Source organism: Phyllobates terribilis, unplaced genomic scaffold (genome assembly GCF_046119375.1).
Source record: "Phyllobates terribilis strain yellow unplaced genomic scaffold, ASM4611937v1 Scaffold_2__4_contigs__length_985480577, whole genome shotgun sequence".
Taxonomy (NCBI): Eukaryota; Metazoa; Chordata; class Amphibia; order Anura; family Dendrobatidae; genus Phyllobates; species Phyllobates terribilis.
In genome coordinates, this window is record NW_027362762.1 from 411,784,723 (window position 1) to 411,803,471 (window position 18,749).

Here is an 18,749-nt window from a genome sequence, read left to right on the forward strand (position 1 = left end):
TGTTGTTTGCATTCCACAATAGTGGCTTCTGAATCTAGAAGCATATAATCCCAAAAGAAGGAAAGCAATTAAGCCCAAATATTGTAAAATAAACAAATCTTTATTGGAGAAATATTTAAAACAATGAGACAAAGTTTAAAAAAAAATACTCAATACTTACCCCCAAGAAGAAGCCATAAGCGAAACGTACGTCGGGGTTCCTAGGCTGTGCTTCAACAATCCCAATAAGGTATATCATTATTCATTACTACTATTATTAGATCTTGTGGTACATGTTACTTTTTGTACTAGTGCACTCTAACAAAATCTTAATTTACCTGGGGATAGCTCCCTTTCTATGCTTGTACACTGTACGTACATATTTTTTCTTTCTACACTAGTAGTTCTCTGATTGTATCTATACCCTGCCTAAGTTTACTGCATGTTCACTTTATTATATATTTTTCTATGCATATAGGGTTTATGCTTAATGTAGCACATTTATTACTCTTTTTGACTGTCAGCATTCAGTCTATCCAAGACAATCTCATCTTTTTCTAATACAGACACACTTTATCTACTGTACTTTCACTTTACAGGTCACTACTTCTGACATAGGATATAGGCAAGATGCATAGAAAATCTATTTTCATTATTCATTTTGACCGCTAGAGGTCGCTAACAATCTATTGCATTAGCAGCTTATGATTAAGCAATTTAAGCAATTAACTATCTGTGTTTGTTGATACCACATATATGTGTGTGTGTGTGTATGTGTGTGTGTGTGTGTATACAGGTGCAATGTAAATTAGAATATCATCAAAAAGTTAATTTATTTCAGTTCTTCAATACAAAAAGTGAAACTCATATATTATATAGAGTCATTACAAACAGAGTGATCTATTTCAAGTGTTTATTTCTGTTAATGTTGATGATTATGGCTTACAGCCAACGAAAACACAAAAGTCATTATCTACACATATATGTGTGTACAGACCAAAAGTTTGGACACACCTCATTTAAAGATTTTTCTGTATTTTCATGACTATGAAAATTGTACATTCACACTGAAGGCATCAAAACTATGAATTAACACATGTGGAATTATATACTTAACAAAAAAGTGTGAAACAACTGAAAATATGTCTTATATTCTAGATTCTTCAAAGTAGCCACCTTTTGCTTTGATGACTGCTTTTCACACTCTTGGCATTCTCTTGATGAGCTTCAAGAGGTAGTCACCGGAAATGGTCTTCCAACAATCTTGAAGGAGTTCCCAGAGATGCTTAGCACTTGTTGGCCCTTTTGCCTTCACTCTGCGGTCCAGCTCACCCCAAACCATCTCGATTGGGTTCAGGTCTGGTGACTGTGGAGGCCAGGTCATCTTGCGTAGCACCCCATCACTCACCTTCTTGGTCAATAGCCCTTACACAGCCTGGAGGTGTGTTTGGGGTCATTGTCCTGTTGAAAAATAAATGATGGTCCAACTTAACGCAAACCGGATGGAATAGCATGTCACTGCAAGATGCTGTGGTAGCCATGCTGGTTCAGTATGCCTTCAATTTTGAATATATCTCGAACAGTGTCACCAGCAAAGCACCCCCACACCATCACACCTCCTCCTCCATGCTTCACGGTGGGAACCAGGCATGTAGAGTCCATCCGTACACCTTTTCTGCGTCGCACAAAGACACGGTAGTTGGAACCAAAGATCTCAAATTTGGACTTATCAGACCAAAGCACAGATTTCCACTGGTCTAATGTCCATTCCTTGTGTTCTTTAGCCCAAACAAGTCTCTTCTGCTTGTTGCCTGTCCTTAGCAGTGGTTTCCTAGCAGCTATTTTACCATGAAGGCCTGCTGCACAAAGTCTCCTCTTAACAGTTGTTGAAGAGATGTGTCTGCTGCTAGAACTCTGTGTGGCATTGACATGGTCTCTAATCTGAGCTGCTGTTAACCTGCGATTTCTGAGGCTGGTGACTTGGATAAACTTATCCTCAGAAGCAGAGGTGACTCTTGGTCTTCCTTTCCTGGGGCGGTCCTCATGTGAGCCAGTTTCTTTGTAGCGCTTGATAGTTTTTGCAACTGCATTTGGGGACACTTTCAAAGTTTTCCCAATTTTTCGCACTGACTGACCTTCATTTCTTAAAGTAATGATGGCCACTCGTTTTTCTTTACTTAGCTGCTTTTTTCTTGCCATGATACAAATTCTAACAGTCTATTCAGTAGGACTATCAGCTGTGTATCCACCAGACTTCTGCACAACACAACTGATGGTCCCAACCCCATTTATAAGGCAAGAAATCCCACTTATTAAACCTGACAGGGCACACCTGTGAAGTGAAATCCATTTCCGGTGACGACCTCTTGAAGCTCATCAAGAGAATGCAAGAGTGTGCAAAGCAGTCATCAAAGCAAAAGGTGGCTACTTTGAAGAACCTAGAATATAAGACATATTTTCAGTTGTTTCACACTTTTTTCTTAAGTATATAATTCCACATGTGTCAATTCATAGTTTTGATGCCTTCAGTGTGAATGTACAATTTTCATAGTCATGAAAATACAGAAAAATCTTTAAATGAGAAGTTGTGTCCGAACTTTTGGTCTGTACTGTATATGTATATATAGATACATACGTGGTGATTGTTATTGCTCAGGTTTCTCTGCTGATATCACCATTTTTTAAACTTTCTCCAATAAAGATTTGTTTATTTTACAATATTTGGACTTCATTGCTTTCCTTCTTTTGGGATTATATGCATCTATTGGAAGTACCCCACTAAATTATGGGTCTAAAATAGGTTTTGAATCTAGAAGCAATTCAACCATAAAAGCCTACTACTCAGTTTCATTTTTTTTCACAGTTGATGTTGAGATGTTTCTGCTACTTGATGTCCGTGTATCATTTATTAGGGCTCTTATCTAAGGTGCTGTTAATTTGTATTTTCTGAGGCTTGTAACTCTGATGACCTTATCCTCTGCAGCAGAGGTAATCTTGGTCTTCCTTTCTTGGGGTGGTCCTAATGAGTGCCAATTTCATCATACCAATTAATGGGGTTCATGACTGCAGTTGAGGATACCAATGCTTCCTCAGCAAAACACAACTGATGGTAGCAAACACTTTCTGAAGACCAGTGATTCCACAAACGAACTCTTGATGAAGCATACCATATCTATTTGTTGGAAGCCATTCTAGGTGACTGACTACCTGTAAAGCTACTTGATATAATGTCAAGGGGGTGTACAGCTGTCATCAGAGTAAATTGGGTATTATTTTTAGGAGTCTAAAGTTTACTACAAATTTTGGTTGTTTCACATGTGTTTCTTTACTCCTTGTTTCCATATGTGTTCCTTTGTGTTTGCTGCTTTTACTGTCAATCTACAATGGGCACATTTCAATTAGAACAAGGAAAACCATTGCATGAATGGCAAGTGTGTCCAAACTTTTGACTGATACTGTATACTATACTTGCAATGGCTATTATCTAGTGCCCACAGTAAGAACTGGAAAGTGTTTAAATTTTGTACAAGAACTTGGTCATGTAGAATTTTTAACTTTTTTTTTCTTCAGTTATTCCAAATTACTGTGTACAGATTGGAATAATTTACACGAAGAACGTAATTAATATGCTTATATTTAAAATAAATACATGCATATGTACACTTCCTAGTAAGATATTCAATTATACTACAAAATCTTGTTCTGTCGTGTATACATTCCACACTCTACTTTTATAGATCAGTATGAGAACTTAGAAGAAATTTGGCCTAATTCATGTAATATAAAATGTCACGCAAGCCATACTCACGTCTTCAGACTCCCTGGCATTGGCCACTCCGGTGGTCTCCTCAGGGACCTGTTCTGTAGTCATAGGACCAATCAAGCTAATGATTAACTGTTTTTTACACAAATTCTTTCTAACTTGGAAAACCACTTTAATTATTATGTTTTTTTTTTGTAGTACGGTGATTATAATCCCAGCATTCACCAGCCTGGATTTTTATCTCAAGAAGAACTATTACCAAAAAGAGTGAGTATTAACGTAATGCCGATAACAGAATAGTTCTTTTACTTGAGCAACAATCAAACAATGTAACAAATAGTAGTAACTAGTGTTGAGCATTCCGATACTGTAATATCGGGTATCGGCCGATATTCGCGGTATCGGAGTTCCGATACTGAGTTCCGATATTTTTACAATATCGTATACCGGAATCGGAAGTTCCCATAATGCCTGCGCTCTGCAGTGTCTCTGAAGGATGACAAGCTGGATGGCAGCGCTCAGCTGCGATCCAGCCTGTCATCAGAATGCCATCCCAGCGTGGGAGAATTCTCCTGATTGTTTAAAAGCCGGCGGCTTTTTACCGCCCGCCGGCTTTTAAACAATCACTCAGCCCCATACTCGCTTCCCCGCAGCCTCCCACCCCGATCCTCCGCTCCCCTCGCCACCTCCCATCCCAATCGTAAGTTAGGACCGGGCGGGGAGCACAGCACCAAGGAGCGGGGAGCGAAGGACCCGGGCGGGGAAGCCGGCAATGAAAAGACTTCACAGCCGGCTTTCCCATTCTGTGCTGCGCTTTCCCGCTGGTTATTTCAAATGAACAGCTGAGGTATCAGGTGATGCTGATCAGCTGTTCATTTGAAGTTGCCGCGGTGCCCTCAGAGGGTTCATGTGAGTTCATGCTTCACTGCATTGCATGAACTCACATGAACTTTCCCACGGCCGCACAGGTCAGCCTCACCTCCCAGACCATCAGCCCGTCATGACTGGTGTGTGCGGGTGTCTGTGCGATGTCTGCGGGTGTGTGCGTGCAGGCAGACATAGGCCGATGTGACACTACTACTCCAATCGGCCTATGTCTGTCCCCCGTCCACTCGTGCCAGCAGGATCAGCTCGATGGGAGCAGTAGTTCCCATCAGCCTGATCCTGCTATTTAAATTGCCCTACTGTGTCCCCAATAAATTTTAAATACATTTCATTGGTGGCCAGTGGTTACCTAAAATACATTAGTTTATACATTACCTGTCCCCGCCGATCGCCACCTAAAATAAAGTAAAAAATAAAAAAAATACACCTATACTCACCTAGACACCTAATTCCCTGAAGCCATCGATCTCCTGTAATAAAATATAAAATAATAAACCACAACCTTATCCTTACCCCTCCGTAGTAGTCCACGAGTGTCCCACGATGATCTCCAGTTTAGAGCAGCCACATAGAATGTGACCGCTCTGAACCGCTGCCGCCGCTAGAATGACGGGGCCGTAAAGCAGCCCCGTCATTGCATAAGCGGGTTCGCCGGAGTTCAGGCAGCGCTGCTCCGGTAAGCTCCTTTACGGCCCTGCTGTACCGTGAGAAATTCCCACGGTACAGCAGTGCCGTAAAGAAGGTCTCCGGAGCTGCGCTGACTGAATGCACTCCGGTGACCTCAGTCAGTGGCTCCCGCTGCCGGGAGCGGACGTGTTCCCGGCAGTGTGAGCTTACGTGTTCCCGGCATCCATCTCCAGATGTGACAGCTGTGCATGGGAGATCAGCGCAGGAACGTGGACAGGTAACTATTTTTTTTTAATAAACTAACAATTAAATAAAATGGTGTGTTTTTATTTCAAATAAATTATTTTTTTCTGGGTGTAGTGTGTGTTTTTTCTTTTTAACACTTTGTAGGTTATTAATGGGGGTGTCTTATAGACGCCCATCATTACTAACCTGGGCTTCATGGCAGCTGGCGCTGACATGAACCCCAACCCTATTACCCCCTGCCACTGCACCAGGGCAGCGTGGAAGAGCGAGGCTAAGTGCCAGAATTGGCGCATCCTATGGATGCGCCATTTCTGGGAAGGCTGACGGCTGGTGTTTCTAGCCTGGGAGGGGGCCAATATTCATGGCACCCTTCCTGGGCTATTAATATCAGCCCCCAGCTGTCTGCCTAGCCTTTGCTAGCTATTAAAATAGGGGTGACCCCACGTCATTTTTTTGGGGAGGGTCTTCCATTTTAATAGCTAGTAAAGGCTAGGTATTCAGCTGGGGGCTGATATTAGTAGCCTGGGAAGCTCAGTGGGTATTACCCCCTTCCCAGGCTTCAAACATCTGCCTCAGCTGTCTGCTTAACCTCCGCTAGAGACTAAAATTATGGGGGATCCCACGCCAATTTTTTTAATAAATCTTTTATTTTAACACTAAATGACACTTGAGGGGTTAATAAAGATGCAGTCCCTAAATTATTATTTATTTTTTAATTAATTTTTACCAAAACTTTGACGTGGGCTTTGCCATATTTTTGTATGCCAGCCAGGTACAGAATCCAGGAACGGGCTGCCCCCAACCACCAGCTGCCTATTTGTACCTGGCCGGACACAACAATATAGGGAAGCCCTTTTTTTTAAATTATTTCATGAAATAATTAAAAAAAAATTGACGTGGGGCTTCGCACTATATTTGTGTCCAGCCAGGTACAGCAGGCAGGAACGGGCTGCCCCCAACCACCAGCTGCCTATTTGTACCTGGCCGGACACAACAATATAGGGAAGCCCTTTTTTTCTTAATTATTTCATGAATTTCATGAAATAATTAAAAAAAAAAAAACGTGGGGCTTCGCCCTATTTTTGTGTCCAGCCAGGTACAACTAGGCAGCTGGGGACTGGAATCTGCAGCGCAGGGAGGCCCAAGCTTTCTGGGCCCCACCCGCTGCAAATTGCAGTCCGCAGCCACCCCGGAAAATGGCGCGTTCATAGAAGCGCCATCTTCTGGCGCTGTACCCAACTCATCCAGGGCCCTGGTGCGGTGGCTCACTGGGTAATAAAGGGGTTAGGGCCAGCTTGGCATTATCAGCTGGCCCTAAGCCCGAAATTCATGGGGTCACGCCAATATTAGACATGACCGCCATGAATTTCTAGTAAAGTATTTAAAAAAAACACAACACCCAGAATAAAGTCCTTTAATTGAAATAAAGACACAATTCTTTATTGTTCTAAATTAAACCATACTTACCATCACGCCCATTCCAGCTGAAGCCAACGATCTCCTGCAATAAAAGAAAAATAATAAAGCAACCTCATCCTTACCTTTCCATGGTTCCCACGACAGCTTCAGCTCTGCTACATCGAGATGACAGGCTGGACCGCAGCAGAAAGCTGCCATCCAGTCTGTCATCCCGCAGACACTGAGAAGCGCATAGTTATATACTATGTTATGTACAAACTGAAATATAAATTATCCTGTAAATAGCAAATTCTAATAAGAATGGAAATGTTTTTTTAGGTTCTCCAACAATATCAGATGACATCAGAAATGTGGCAGGACAAAATAACTGCATGGTACGCAGAACACAGAGGAATTGCCAGGTATGCCAGGGAAACTTTTGCAAGAAGTTATTCAAAAGTGGGTCAGAATAAAATTTTGTATAATCTCTGAGACTCTGCTACACTGCCATCCCTTTACATTAGGTTTCTTGCTTCTTGATTGTCAGAATAGTTTAGCTTGCTTATTCTACAACCCCTGGCAAAAATTATGGAATCACCGGGCTCGGAGGATGTTCATTCAGTTGTTTAATGTTGTTGAAAAAAAGCAGATCACAGACATGGCACAAAACTAAAGTCACTTCAAATGGCAACTTTAGGGCTTTAAGAAACACTAAAAGAAATCAAGATTAAAAATGTGGTACTCAGTAAGCAGAGGGAAAAAAATTATGGAATCACTCAATTCCGAGGAAAAAATTATGGAATCATGAAAAGCAAACACACAGAAGAACACTCCAATACGTCACTAGTATTTTGTTGCACCACCTCTGGCTTTAATAACAGCTTGCAGTCTCTGAGGCATGGACTTAATGAGTGACAAACAGTGCTCTTCATCAATCTGGCTCCAACTTTCTCTGATTGCTGTTGCCAGATCAGCTTTGCAGGTTGGAGCCTTGTCATGGACCATTTTCTTCAACTTCCACCAAAGATTTTCAATTAGATTGAGATCTGGACTATTTGCAGGCCATGACATTGACCTTATATGTCTTCTTTCAAGGAATGTTTTCACAGCTTTTGCTTTATGGCAGGATGCATTATAATCTTGAAAAATTATGTCATCATCCCCAAACATCCTTTCAATTGATGGGATAAGAAAACTGTCCAAAATATCAATGTAAACTTGGGCATTTATTGAAGATGTAATGACAGCCATCTCCCCAGTGCCTTTACCTGACATGCAGCCCCATATCATCAATGACTGTGGAAATTTGCATGTTCTCTTCATGCAGTCATCTTTATAAATCTCATTGGAACGGCACCAAACAAAAGTTCCAGCTTCATCACCTTGCCCAATGCAGATTCGCGATTCATCACTGAATATGACTTTCATCCAGTCATCCATGTAATGCACACGCCCGGGCTGAGCGGCGTGTGCATGTGATTCCACTGGACCGTGCCGGAGAGTGAATGCCTGGAGGGGCGTAACTAGGTATTCACCCTATCCGACCAGGGTCGCACGACGGCATACGACGCCAGTGCACCAAGGAGGAACCGAGCAGAGGGACCAGGTGCTACTCCAGGACAGACCCCGGACACGGCTGTTGACCCACACAGGGGAATACAGGAACAGACAGGTTAGGCTGGCACACAGACTGGTGGGTATAGGCAGGCACGACTGGAATGCAGGCAGGCGGGTATGCAGGCAGGGGGGTACAGGCAAGCACGGCTAGAGTGCAGACAGGGAGGCACTAGCAGGTAGGAACACAGGCGGGATAGGACCCAGTACACACTGGGACTCAGGAACAGAACCACAGATGTGGCGGACAAACACAGCAGAGTAAGGCCGCCCAGAGTGGTGAGCGAGAGTAGAGCAGGACGAGGCCGCCTGGAGCGGTGAGCGAGAGTAGAGCAGGACGAGGCCGCCTGGAGCGGTGAGCAAGAGTAGAGCAGGACAAGGCCGCCTGGAGCGGTGAGCAAAGGGTCAGAGCTGAGCGAGACTGCCGGAGCAGTGAGCAAGGAGTCAGAGCAGAGCGAGACTGCCGCAGCTGTGAGCAAAGGAGTCAGAGCAGAGCGAGACTGCCGGAGCAGTGAGCAAAGGGTCAGAGCAGAGCGAGACTGCCGGAGCAGTGAGCAAAGGGTCAGAGCGGAGCAAGACTGCCGGAGCAGTGAGCAAAGGGTCAGAGCGGAGCAAGACTGCCGGAGCAGTGAGCAAAGGGTCAGAGCAGGCCAGAACCGCCGGAGCGGTGAGCAAAGGCAGAGCAGGCTAGAACCGCCGGAGCGGTGAGCAAGGCAGAGCAGGCTAGAACCGCCGAAGCGGTGAGCAAGGCAGAGCAGGCTAGAACCGCCGGAGCGGTGAGCAAGGCAGAGCAGGCTAGAACCGCCAGAGTGGTGAGCAAGGCAGAGCAGGCTAGAACCGCCGGAGCAGTGAGCAAGGCAGAGCAGGGGGGACAGGGCTCTGTACACATGGAACAGGCAGGAAGGGAAAGGCAGAACCAGATACCCACAGGGTACTTGCAGTGAAGTAGCGAGTGGACCACAAACGCACAAACGGAAGTACAGTGACAACGAGCAGGAGTTAGGTACGAGTTCAGACTCTGCAGAAAAAGGAAAGGTACAGACATAGAGAAACACAGGAAACAGGCTAGAAGAGTATACAGACAAGAACATACACAGTAGCAAGATACAGGAGCGGGTCTAGGTATGCCACCCCTAGAAGGCGGGAGGAACAGGCTAGGAGCGTGTTCAGACAGGACAGACAAGATACAGGAGCGGGTCTAGGTATGCGGCCCCTAGAAGGCGGAACGAACAGGCAAGGAGCGCGTTCAGACAGGACTGGAAATACAGCCTACAAGAAAGGCAAGCAAGCAAACACAGAAAGGGACCTGGCACATTCAGAGTGAAAGAGCACACTGAATGAAACACAATGCTCAGGCAGGGATTCATTGGAGCAGCTGGGTTAAATACCAGGTGACAGACAGCAATAGGCTGAGGACGCACAAGGGGTGTGCCCGCAGCAGGTACAAGAAACAGGAAGTGATCGGGCGCCGCCCTTAAGCAGCAGACACAGAGGCAAGCAGACAGCATGGAGGGAAGCCAGGCTAGCAGACTGGACTGGAGATCAAGTGCGCGCCCTTGCACAGTGGGAGATGGACCACTATGCAAGGACGCCACCAGGTATGTTACAATCCACGGTCCATGATTGCTTTTCCTTAGCCCATTGTAACCTTGTTTTTTTCTCTTTAGGTGTTAATGATGGCTTATGTTTAGCTTTTCTGTATGTAAATCCCATTTCCTTTAGGAAGGCAGTTTCTTACAGTTCGGTCACAGACATTGACTCCAGTTTCCTCCCATTCGTTCCTCATTTGTTTTGTTGTGCATTTCCTGTTTTGGAGACATATTGCTTTAAGTTTCCGGTCTTTACGCTTTGATGTGTTTCTTGGTCTGTATGTTTGCCTTTAACAACCTTCCCATGTTGTTTGTATTTGGTCCAGATTTTAGACACAGCTGACTGTGAACAACCAACATGTTTTGCAACATTGCGTGATGATTTACCTTCTTTTAAGAGTTTGATAATCCTCTCCTTTGTTTCAATTGACATCTCTCGTGTTGGAGCCATGATTCATGTCAGTCCACTTGGTGCAACAGCTCCTTTTTAGATGCAGACTAACGAGCAGATCTAATTTGATGCAGGTGTTAGTTTTGGAAATGAACATTTACAGGGTGATTCCATAATTTTTTCCTCAGAATTGAGAGATTCCATAATTTTTTCCCTCTGCTTGGTCTGAAAAAAATTACCCTTACTGAGTACCACATTTTTAATCTTGATTTCTTTTAGTGTTTCTTAAAGCCCTAAAGTTTCCATTTGAAATGACTTTAGTTTTGTGCCATGTCTGTGATATGCTTTTTTTTCAACAACATTAAACAACTGAATGAACATCCTCCGAGCCCGGTGATTCCATAATTTTTGCCAGCAAGCCTAATAGAAACCTAATGGCCAATTATACGTCTATGGGATCTGATATAATAGACAGATAAAACTTGAAATAATCCAATATAATGGTGAACTCTTCTATCATATGTCTTCTTAGTGAATGCATTTTATTTATAGAATTATTGATACATGGATCAAATAATAACAGATTAAGTTGAGATATGAACCATAATTACTTAATTTGCTCTCTGTGTTCTCTGTGATCTTTTAGAGATGAAGCAGAGATGAATTACTTAAAAATTGCACAAGACCTGGATATGTATGGCATGAACTACTTTCCAATATCAGTGAGTGAATTATTCCTTAATATTTATTATAGTTGATTTTTGCAGTATTGCACATTGTTTATACTGTACAACTGGTGATGTAAGATAAAAAGGTTGTCGGTCTTATCTTGACAATGCCTTAACAATAACATATGTTCTTTAAGGGCATATGGAAATTATACCGGAAGTGACGCGCTCGCGTGTCAGCGCGGGCATATTCAAAAGGAGGACTTATTTGTTTGGTATTTGCGCTGTGTAATGGATAGGCTGAGCAATTGATGCCAGCTTTTATACTGTGTGACATCCTCTTCTTCCCTGATGATTAGCTGAGGCAATGAAACGCTTTGGGAGCGGTGTGCTGTGTGTTGCTGGAGGCTAAAAAGGTTTGGATGCCCCACCACATGGAGCTGTCTTAAAGCCAGAGAGCAAGAACCAACATTTTATTTGGTGAGGTCGTTCCATTAGTTTATATAAGGTCTAAATGCTCACCATAACTGGTTTAAATGTACTAAGGTTCTTATATGCTGAGACATTATATGCTGAGACATTGTCTTGAGAGCTCCACTATTTTTTGCCATTTTATCTGTGTTATGTTACGGGTAGACTATGTCTGTTTAACATATTTCCGGATTCCTGGACATAATTAGTTACTGATTGGTATGGTCACTCACCACCACAGGCAGGCATTTCTTTGTTTTTAGGTCCTTGTGACTTGTTTTTCACTTTTTATTCATCTGTAATAAATGTTAAGTTTTAACTTTCTGTAGTACCACTATACTTGCTTTAATACATATGGAAATTATAGCAGCTTTGCTAAGAATAGGATTGTAGTGCCGCTAACAAGAGTGGCTCTGGAGATCCCAGCACATCTATGGTTTTTGTAGGTGACCATTCATTATAATGGCTGTATGGAATACCACATTTGGGGTTTTTGCCTTTCTCTTGATCAACATATTAGGGCAGCGGTGGCAAACCTTTGGCACACTTGGCAGGCAGAACCCTCCTTGTGGGCACGTACGCCATTTCCCCAGCACTGCCACCGCCACTACTCTCCTGTCCTCAGCCCGTACACCATCCCCCTCTCACTAGTGCCATGGCCACTGTCTTCTGCACGCGCGCAGCCTGATGGGAGGGCACACATATAGAGGAGAGTGGCCACGGCGCTAGTGATGTGCTGAGGACGGTGAGGGGATGGCAGCAGTAATGCTGAGGAGATGGAGCGCATGACCACAGGTATGACTGCGGTATATGAAGATGAAGAGACCAGATCAGCATTGGAACGGGCAGAGGTTAGTAGTTATTATTTTAATCTGGGGCCATTATACAATATGGAGCACTATGTGCGGCCATTATACAGTATGGAGCATCATGTGGAGCCATTATACAGTATGGAGCAGTATGTGGGGCCATTATAAAGTATGAAGAGCTATGTGGGGCCACTATACTGTATGGAGCACTATGTGGGGCCCACTACACTGTATGGAGCACTATGTAGGGCCCATTACACTGTATGGAGCACTATGTGGGACCCATTACACTGTAAGGAGCACTATGTGGGGCCCATTACTCTGTATGGAGCACTATGTGGTGCCCATTACTCTGTATGGAGGCCTTTGTTGGGCCCTTATTCTGTATGGAACACTATGTGGGGCCCATTACTCTGTATGGAGCACTATGTGAGGCCTTTGTGGGGCCATTATACAGTATGGAGCATCATGTGGGGCCATTATACTGTATGGAGCACTATGTGAGGCCATTATACTGTATGGCACACCATGTGGAACCATTATACAGTATGGAGCATCATGTGTGGCCACTATACTCTATGGACCACTATGTGGGGCCCACTACATTGTATGGAGCATCATGTGGGGCCATTCTACTGTATGGAGGACTATGTAAGGCCATTATACTGTATGGAACACTATGTAAGGCCATTATACTGTATGGAGCACTATGTGAGGCCATTATACTATATGGAGCACTATGTGGGGCCATTATACTGTATGGAGCACTATGTAAGGCCATTATACTGTATGGAGCACTATGTGGGACCCATTACACTGTAAGGAGGACTATGTGGGGCCCATTACTCTGTATGGAGCACTATGTGGTGCCCATTACTCTGTATGGAGGCCTTTGTTGGGCCCTTATTCTGTATGGAACACTATTTGGGGCCCATTACTCTGTATGGAGCACTATGTGAGGCCTTTGTGGGGCCATTATACAGTATGGAGCATCATGTGGGGCCATTATACTGTATGGAGCACTATGTGAGGCCATTATGCTGTATGGCACACCATGTGGAGCCATTATACAGTATGGAGCATCATGTGCGGCCACTATACTCTATGGACCACTATGTGGGCCCCACTACATTGTATGGAGCATCATGTGGGGCCATTCTACTGTATGGAGGACTATGTAAGGCCATTATACTGTATGGAACACTATGTAAGGCCATTATACTGTATGGAGCACTATGTGAGGCCATTATACTATATGGAGCACTATGTGGGGCCATTATACTGTATGGAGCACTATGTAAGGCCATTATACTGTATGGAGCACTATGTGAGCCCATTATACTATATGGAGCACTATGTGGAGCCCATTATACTGTATGGAGCACTATGTAAGGCCATTATTTTGTATGGAGCACTATGTAGGGCCATTATACAGTATGGAGCAACATGTGTGGCCATTATACTTTATGGAGCACTACGTGGGGCAACAAATAAGTGGATTTTGGATTGAAGTTAGGACACTCAGTCTCTATAAGGTTCGCCATCACTGTATTAGGGTATAGGTTGAAGTAAATGTTTTTGTTTTTTTTCTTTCTACCTTAAAGCTATGAAGCATTTCCTTTGTAGTGACAGCTGCAGGGAAATAAGCTACTTTTGCCTGCAAATTCAGATGGTTGCTGGAGGTATTGGGGGTTGGTACCACGTCGATAGCTTTCATATTAAAAGGGTTGTCTCAAAGGGTACTCATCATTTAAAGCAGAACTCTATTTTCAATAAACTTAGCATAAATCATTATTAAACCTACATGTGTATGGTGAGCACATGGTAATAAGCCAATGAGCACATAGAAACAGAATGAAAACCTATAAAGAATGAGTACAAGGCACAATAAAATGAATGAATAAAAGGTATATATTTTATTGAATATTGATTAAAAAAGGTATAGATAAAATGTAAGACACAAAATTGTCAAGAATAATGAGTAACAACTCAATAATGGACAAGATAAAAAACAAAATTATACAAAAATTATACAAAAATTGGAACAAAATTTCATATAATATAGACTCATCAAAAATCATGGTCTAAAAGTATGCAATGGGTCACAGAACAGTATAGAAAAGTAGGCAACAAGTAAAGCAAACACAATATTGCAGACTGATACCATTTACATATGGTGAACAATGAATACCAAAAAATGTATAGTGAAGTAACACTCTATAAATAGGAGTATGTGGTATCACTAGGTAAAGAGAATGAATATATATAATATTACGTAAAAATGCACAGTGGCATAAAGTTACCTCAGTAGTCCAGAAGAAAACCGCACCCGACACGCGTTTTGCAACTAGCTTCATCAATGGGTCTGCAGTCTACTATGTCTGGGTGTTCGCCTCCAGTAGGCGTACATGCCAAAAAATGATACACAGCAGAGTGCATGTTCGCTCTGTTAGCATCATTATCATTATAGTCTATAATCATGTAGTCAGTGCATATGCCTGAATTCCGCTTTGCGGGGGTTTTTGGACTTAAGCCCCGACAAGACCAACGAACGGGTGGCAAAAAGCAATGTGAAAGCACCCTTATATGCTACTCACATTATGATCTTGCATTGGCCAAGCATGTATGTGTTTTAAAAAACAAAAATGAGGTATTCAGAGATACCGCTTCTCTGATCCACATAGTCGCCAAAGCGTATGTTTGACTTACTTTGTCAGATATACATTTATTTTTATATAAGTATAGTAAAGCACAGCATATACCACAGTTCTAAATGATACACGCCTTGCAAAAAAGATGGTGCAACGTACACATACCGGTACTGCATGAAATTATTACAATGTATGAATCTACAGAGCACTAACGTTGAATACGTTTATTATGTGGAGGGGGATGGTTTCCCATGTATTCTCTTATTCACTTTGGCTGATGCCGATATTGTAATATAGAGAACCCTTCATTCTAAATTTGTACCATGTCTTTATATGTTAAAGATTTTCAACAAACCATGGTATGCATTAATATAAATCTTACGCTTTCTTACATGGATTTGTTTGTGTTTTGTTTTACTATGCCTGTGGCTATATTTTTGTTATGACTGCGCAATGTAAGCCCTTATAGTGGTTTTCTGGGACCTTTCACACTGACTTTAATATGTAGAATCCTATCATTGTGTAACGTAATGTTAGAATTTGGCTGTTTTCACACTCCTGGCGCTCTTCTCTTAAATGCTTCTTATGGGATTTGTATACAGATGATCACAAGCTGACCGTAGACCAGCACAGAGAGTGTGAAAACAGCCAAATCCTAGCAGCATCCTAGCATTTTCTAGTATCTTAACACTACATCAGAATCTATTTTTTGGGAGTAAAAAAAGTCTACAAAGATTTTTATTAAACGGTGGTATGCAAAAGGGTTTTCCTGTATAACTATAGTAATTAAAAATTTTGGTCAACACAACATGTTGTTTGATAAATTAAGAAAAACTATAAGGATGATATGCAATTTCCAAGCCACAAACTCTTCTTCTGACATCCGGTTCTGTTCCTGGATCTATGCAGAACTCTTACTTTGGTTCTGAACATATATGTTAAGTTTGGTTGTGTTCCTGTATCTATGTAGTAAACTCAGTTCTGTTCACAAATCTACTGTATGTAGTAATCTTGGTTCTGTTCTCTAATATATGTAGTAAGCTTGGTTCTGTTCCAATATCTAAATTGCAGGCTTGGTTCTGGTCTCCTATCTATGTAGTAAGCTTGGCTCTGTTTCTGTATCTATGTAATAAATTGGTTCCATTCCCATATCTATGTTGTAAGCTTGATTCTGTTACAACGTTTATGTAGTAAGCTTAATTCTGTTCCTGTGTCTATGTAGTAAGCTTGCTTGTTCTCCTTAGTCTATAATTAGGATTAGAGGGCACCACCAAATAATTGGGATCAGCCTGTAGCATGTCAAAATAGAGTATACACAAAACAAGTCAGAAACAAGCCATAAACCCAGGGATCACAATTTTTTAATGATATAAACAAGCCAAAACAAAGGTTAAAAACATTTAAAAGGTCAATTGGGCACAAAATTACACCAGCCCACAATAGGGCTGCACCCTAATCCAAAAGAGTCAATAAATAAATAACAATATATGGTTACTATAATAGATGTTCAAAAAATAGAATAGAATCCTAAATAGATGCATATACTGTCAGCACTGATATAAAGGAGTGAGTCCTGACTAAAATACACACACTTGTAGTACTGTTTAGTGGCCCTTAGGCCTATTCAAGGGAAAAGAGAAAATCCACCTGTTGAAACAAAATATATGTAAATCATTTTAATATACCCAAAAATAAAACATGGGTTTAAACTGACCACTAGTCATGTAAATAAACTAATACTGTTCACATCATGTGGATAAATATAAAGTGCATTGTCCAAATCTGCCCAAATATCCTATAGTAAACTCTGTGTGGTTCAAGATCAAGAAGTGCATAGTACTGCAATGAAGATGGAAGAAATACCTTATTATTTAATCATACTCAATATCCATGTGTCCAGAGATGACAAGACCTGGGTTTAGGCTTACCACACAATGCAGCCAAGTGTCAAGGTCAATACGTAACACTATATATCCAATAGTAAGCTATATTTTATACTAATGAAGCTTGGCATAAGAAAAAGATGAATATATCTGGGCTACCAGATCTGAAAACCACAAAGATGTTGCAGCTGAAAATAGGGAAAACAGAACTGCCTCGACGCGTTTCCCCAAAGCTAGGTTCCTCAGGAGGCTGGTAAGTAAATGATGCTTTTTAGAGATGATTTCTCAATGATAAAGAGATGAGCCCGCCATGATACAGCTCCACAGGCAAATAATTTCACAGGCACGTTTACTTACTCCTGAGCTATGGGGAAACGCGTCGAAGCCGTTCTATTTTCTGAGACATCAACATGAATTATCTTTGGGGCATTACTGTATAAAATAAGTTGTTTTAACCTTATTTAGTGAATTTTTATGTCTATTACCTGTGTGGTTATTGTATCGTAGGGTGAACTAGGGCCAGAGAGGGAGAGCCGCTGAGGAGTGGGGGCGCCATATTGTCAACTTTAATTAGGGTGCCAACCTCTGCTGGTTGGTAGGTGGAGGGTTTCTCAGGATATATAACAGGGTCAATCTAGTCCTTCTCGTCTGCTTAAATATGTGTGAATCATTAAGATACCAATCATTATGACAATACCTCCATGTTCTTAGGTTTTATTCATGAGCATTGTTATTTATTTTTGTATTCACTTTAGTCACGTACTAGTTAGTACCCCCGTTGAATGGTTTATATAAGTCTATATGTTGGATTCCCGTATAGTGAGGTATCATTATATTTGCTTCAAGAGGGCTCATCTCTCATGTAAAGGGAATTGTTTTCTCCATTTGGTGTATGTATGTATATATATAAATATATAGTACAGACCAAAAGTTTGGACACACCTTCTCATTTAAAGATTTTTCTGTGTTTTCATGACTATGAAAATTGTACATTCACACTGAAGACATCAAAACTATGAATTAACACATGTGGAATTATATACTTAACAAAAAAGTGTGAAACAACTGAAAATATGTCTTATATTCTAGGTTCTTCAAAGTAGCCACCTTTTGCTTTGATGACTGCTTTGCACACTCTTTGCCCCGTCTCATGCTGCACATAACACATCTGCATCTCTGGCTGCTATGAGCATAAAAGGGGACAAACTTATGATGTGGCACCCATGCTCCCCTGACCTCAACCCCATTGAGAACCTCTGGAGCATCATCAAAAGGAGTGTCTATGATGGCGGGAGGCAGTTCACATCTAAGCAACAGCTCTGGGAGGGTATTCTGTCCTCATGCAAAACAATTGAAGCAGAAACCATCCAAAACCTGACATTCAATGGACGAGAGAGTTCAGAAGCTCCTTTCGAACAAGCGGTCCTATGTGCAAATGTAACATCACCTAGAATAAAGTTTTGAGTTGAAAACTGTTTGATTTCAGTTTGTAATAACCTGCTAATGCTTATAATTTCAAAAATGACCATTTTTTTGTTCTTTATTCAAATGAAAAGGTTGAAAACTCTGCTGTGCATAATAATTTGGAACATGCATTTTGAGTGCAGTTTGAGTTTTTAATTTTTTAAAAAATATACTGTTATCATAGGCAGTTTGTACAAAAACCTTTCAATTGTACTCTAATAGTTATTTGACTGGAAAATTACAATGACTGCAATTCATATAGGTAATTTGGGAAAATCTGAGAAAATATTATTTGCATAATAATTTGGAAC

At 41.7% G+C, this 18,749-nt stretch overlaps 1 protein-coding gene across 4 annotated transcripts in view; it reads left to right on the top strand.

The window, feature by feature from the left end:
• Positions 1 to 18,749, top strand: part of LOC141212812 (merlin-like) — a 122,880-nt gene that overhangs the window by 74,382 nt on the left and 29,749 nt on the right. For all 4 annotated transcript variants that reach the window (XM_073665122.1, XM_073665127.1, XM_073665130.1 and 1 more), the window contains 3 exons: positions 3,941 to 4,009; positions 7,238 to 7,320; positions 11,139 to 11,214. In XM_073665122.1, the coding sequence (XP_073521223.1) occupies positions 3,941 to 4,009; positions 7,238 to 7,320; positions 11,139 to 11,214 (228 nt within the window). The remainder of the gene's footprint in view (positions 1 to 3,940; positions 4,010 to 7,237; positions 7,321 to 11,138; positions 11,215 to 18,749) is intronic.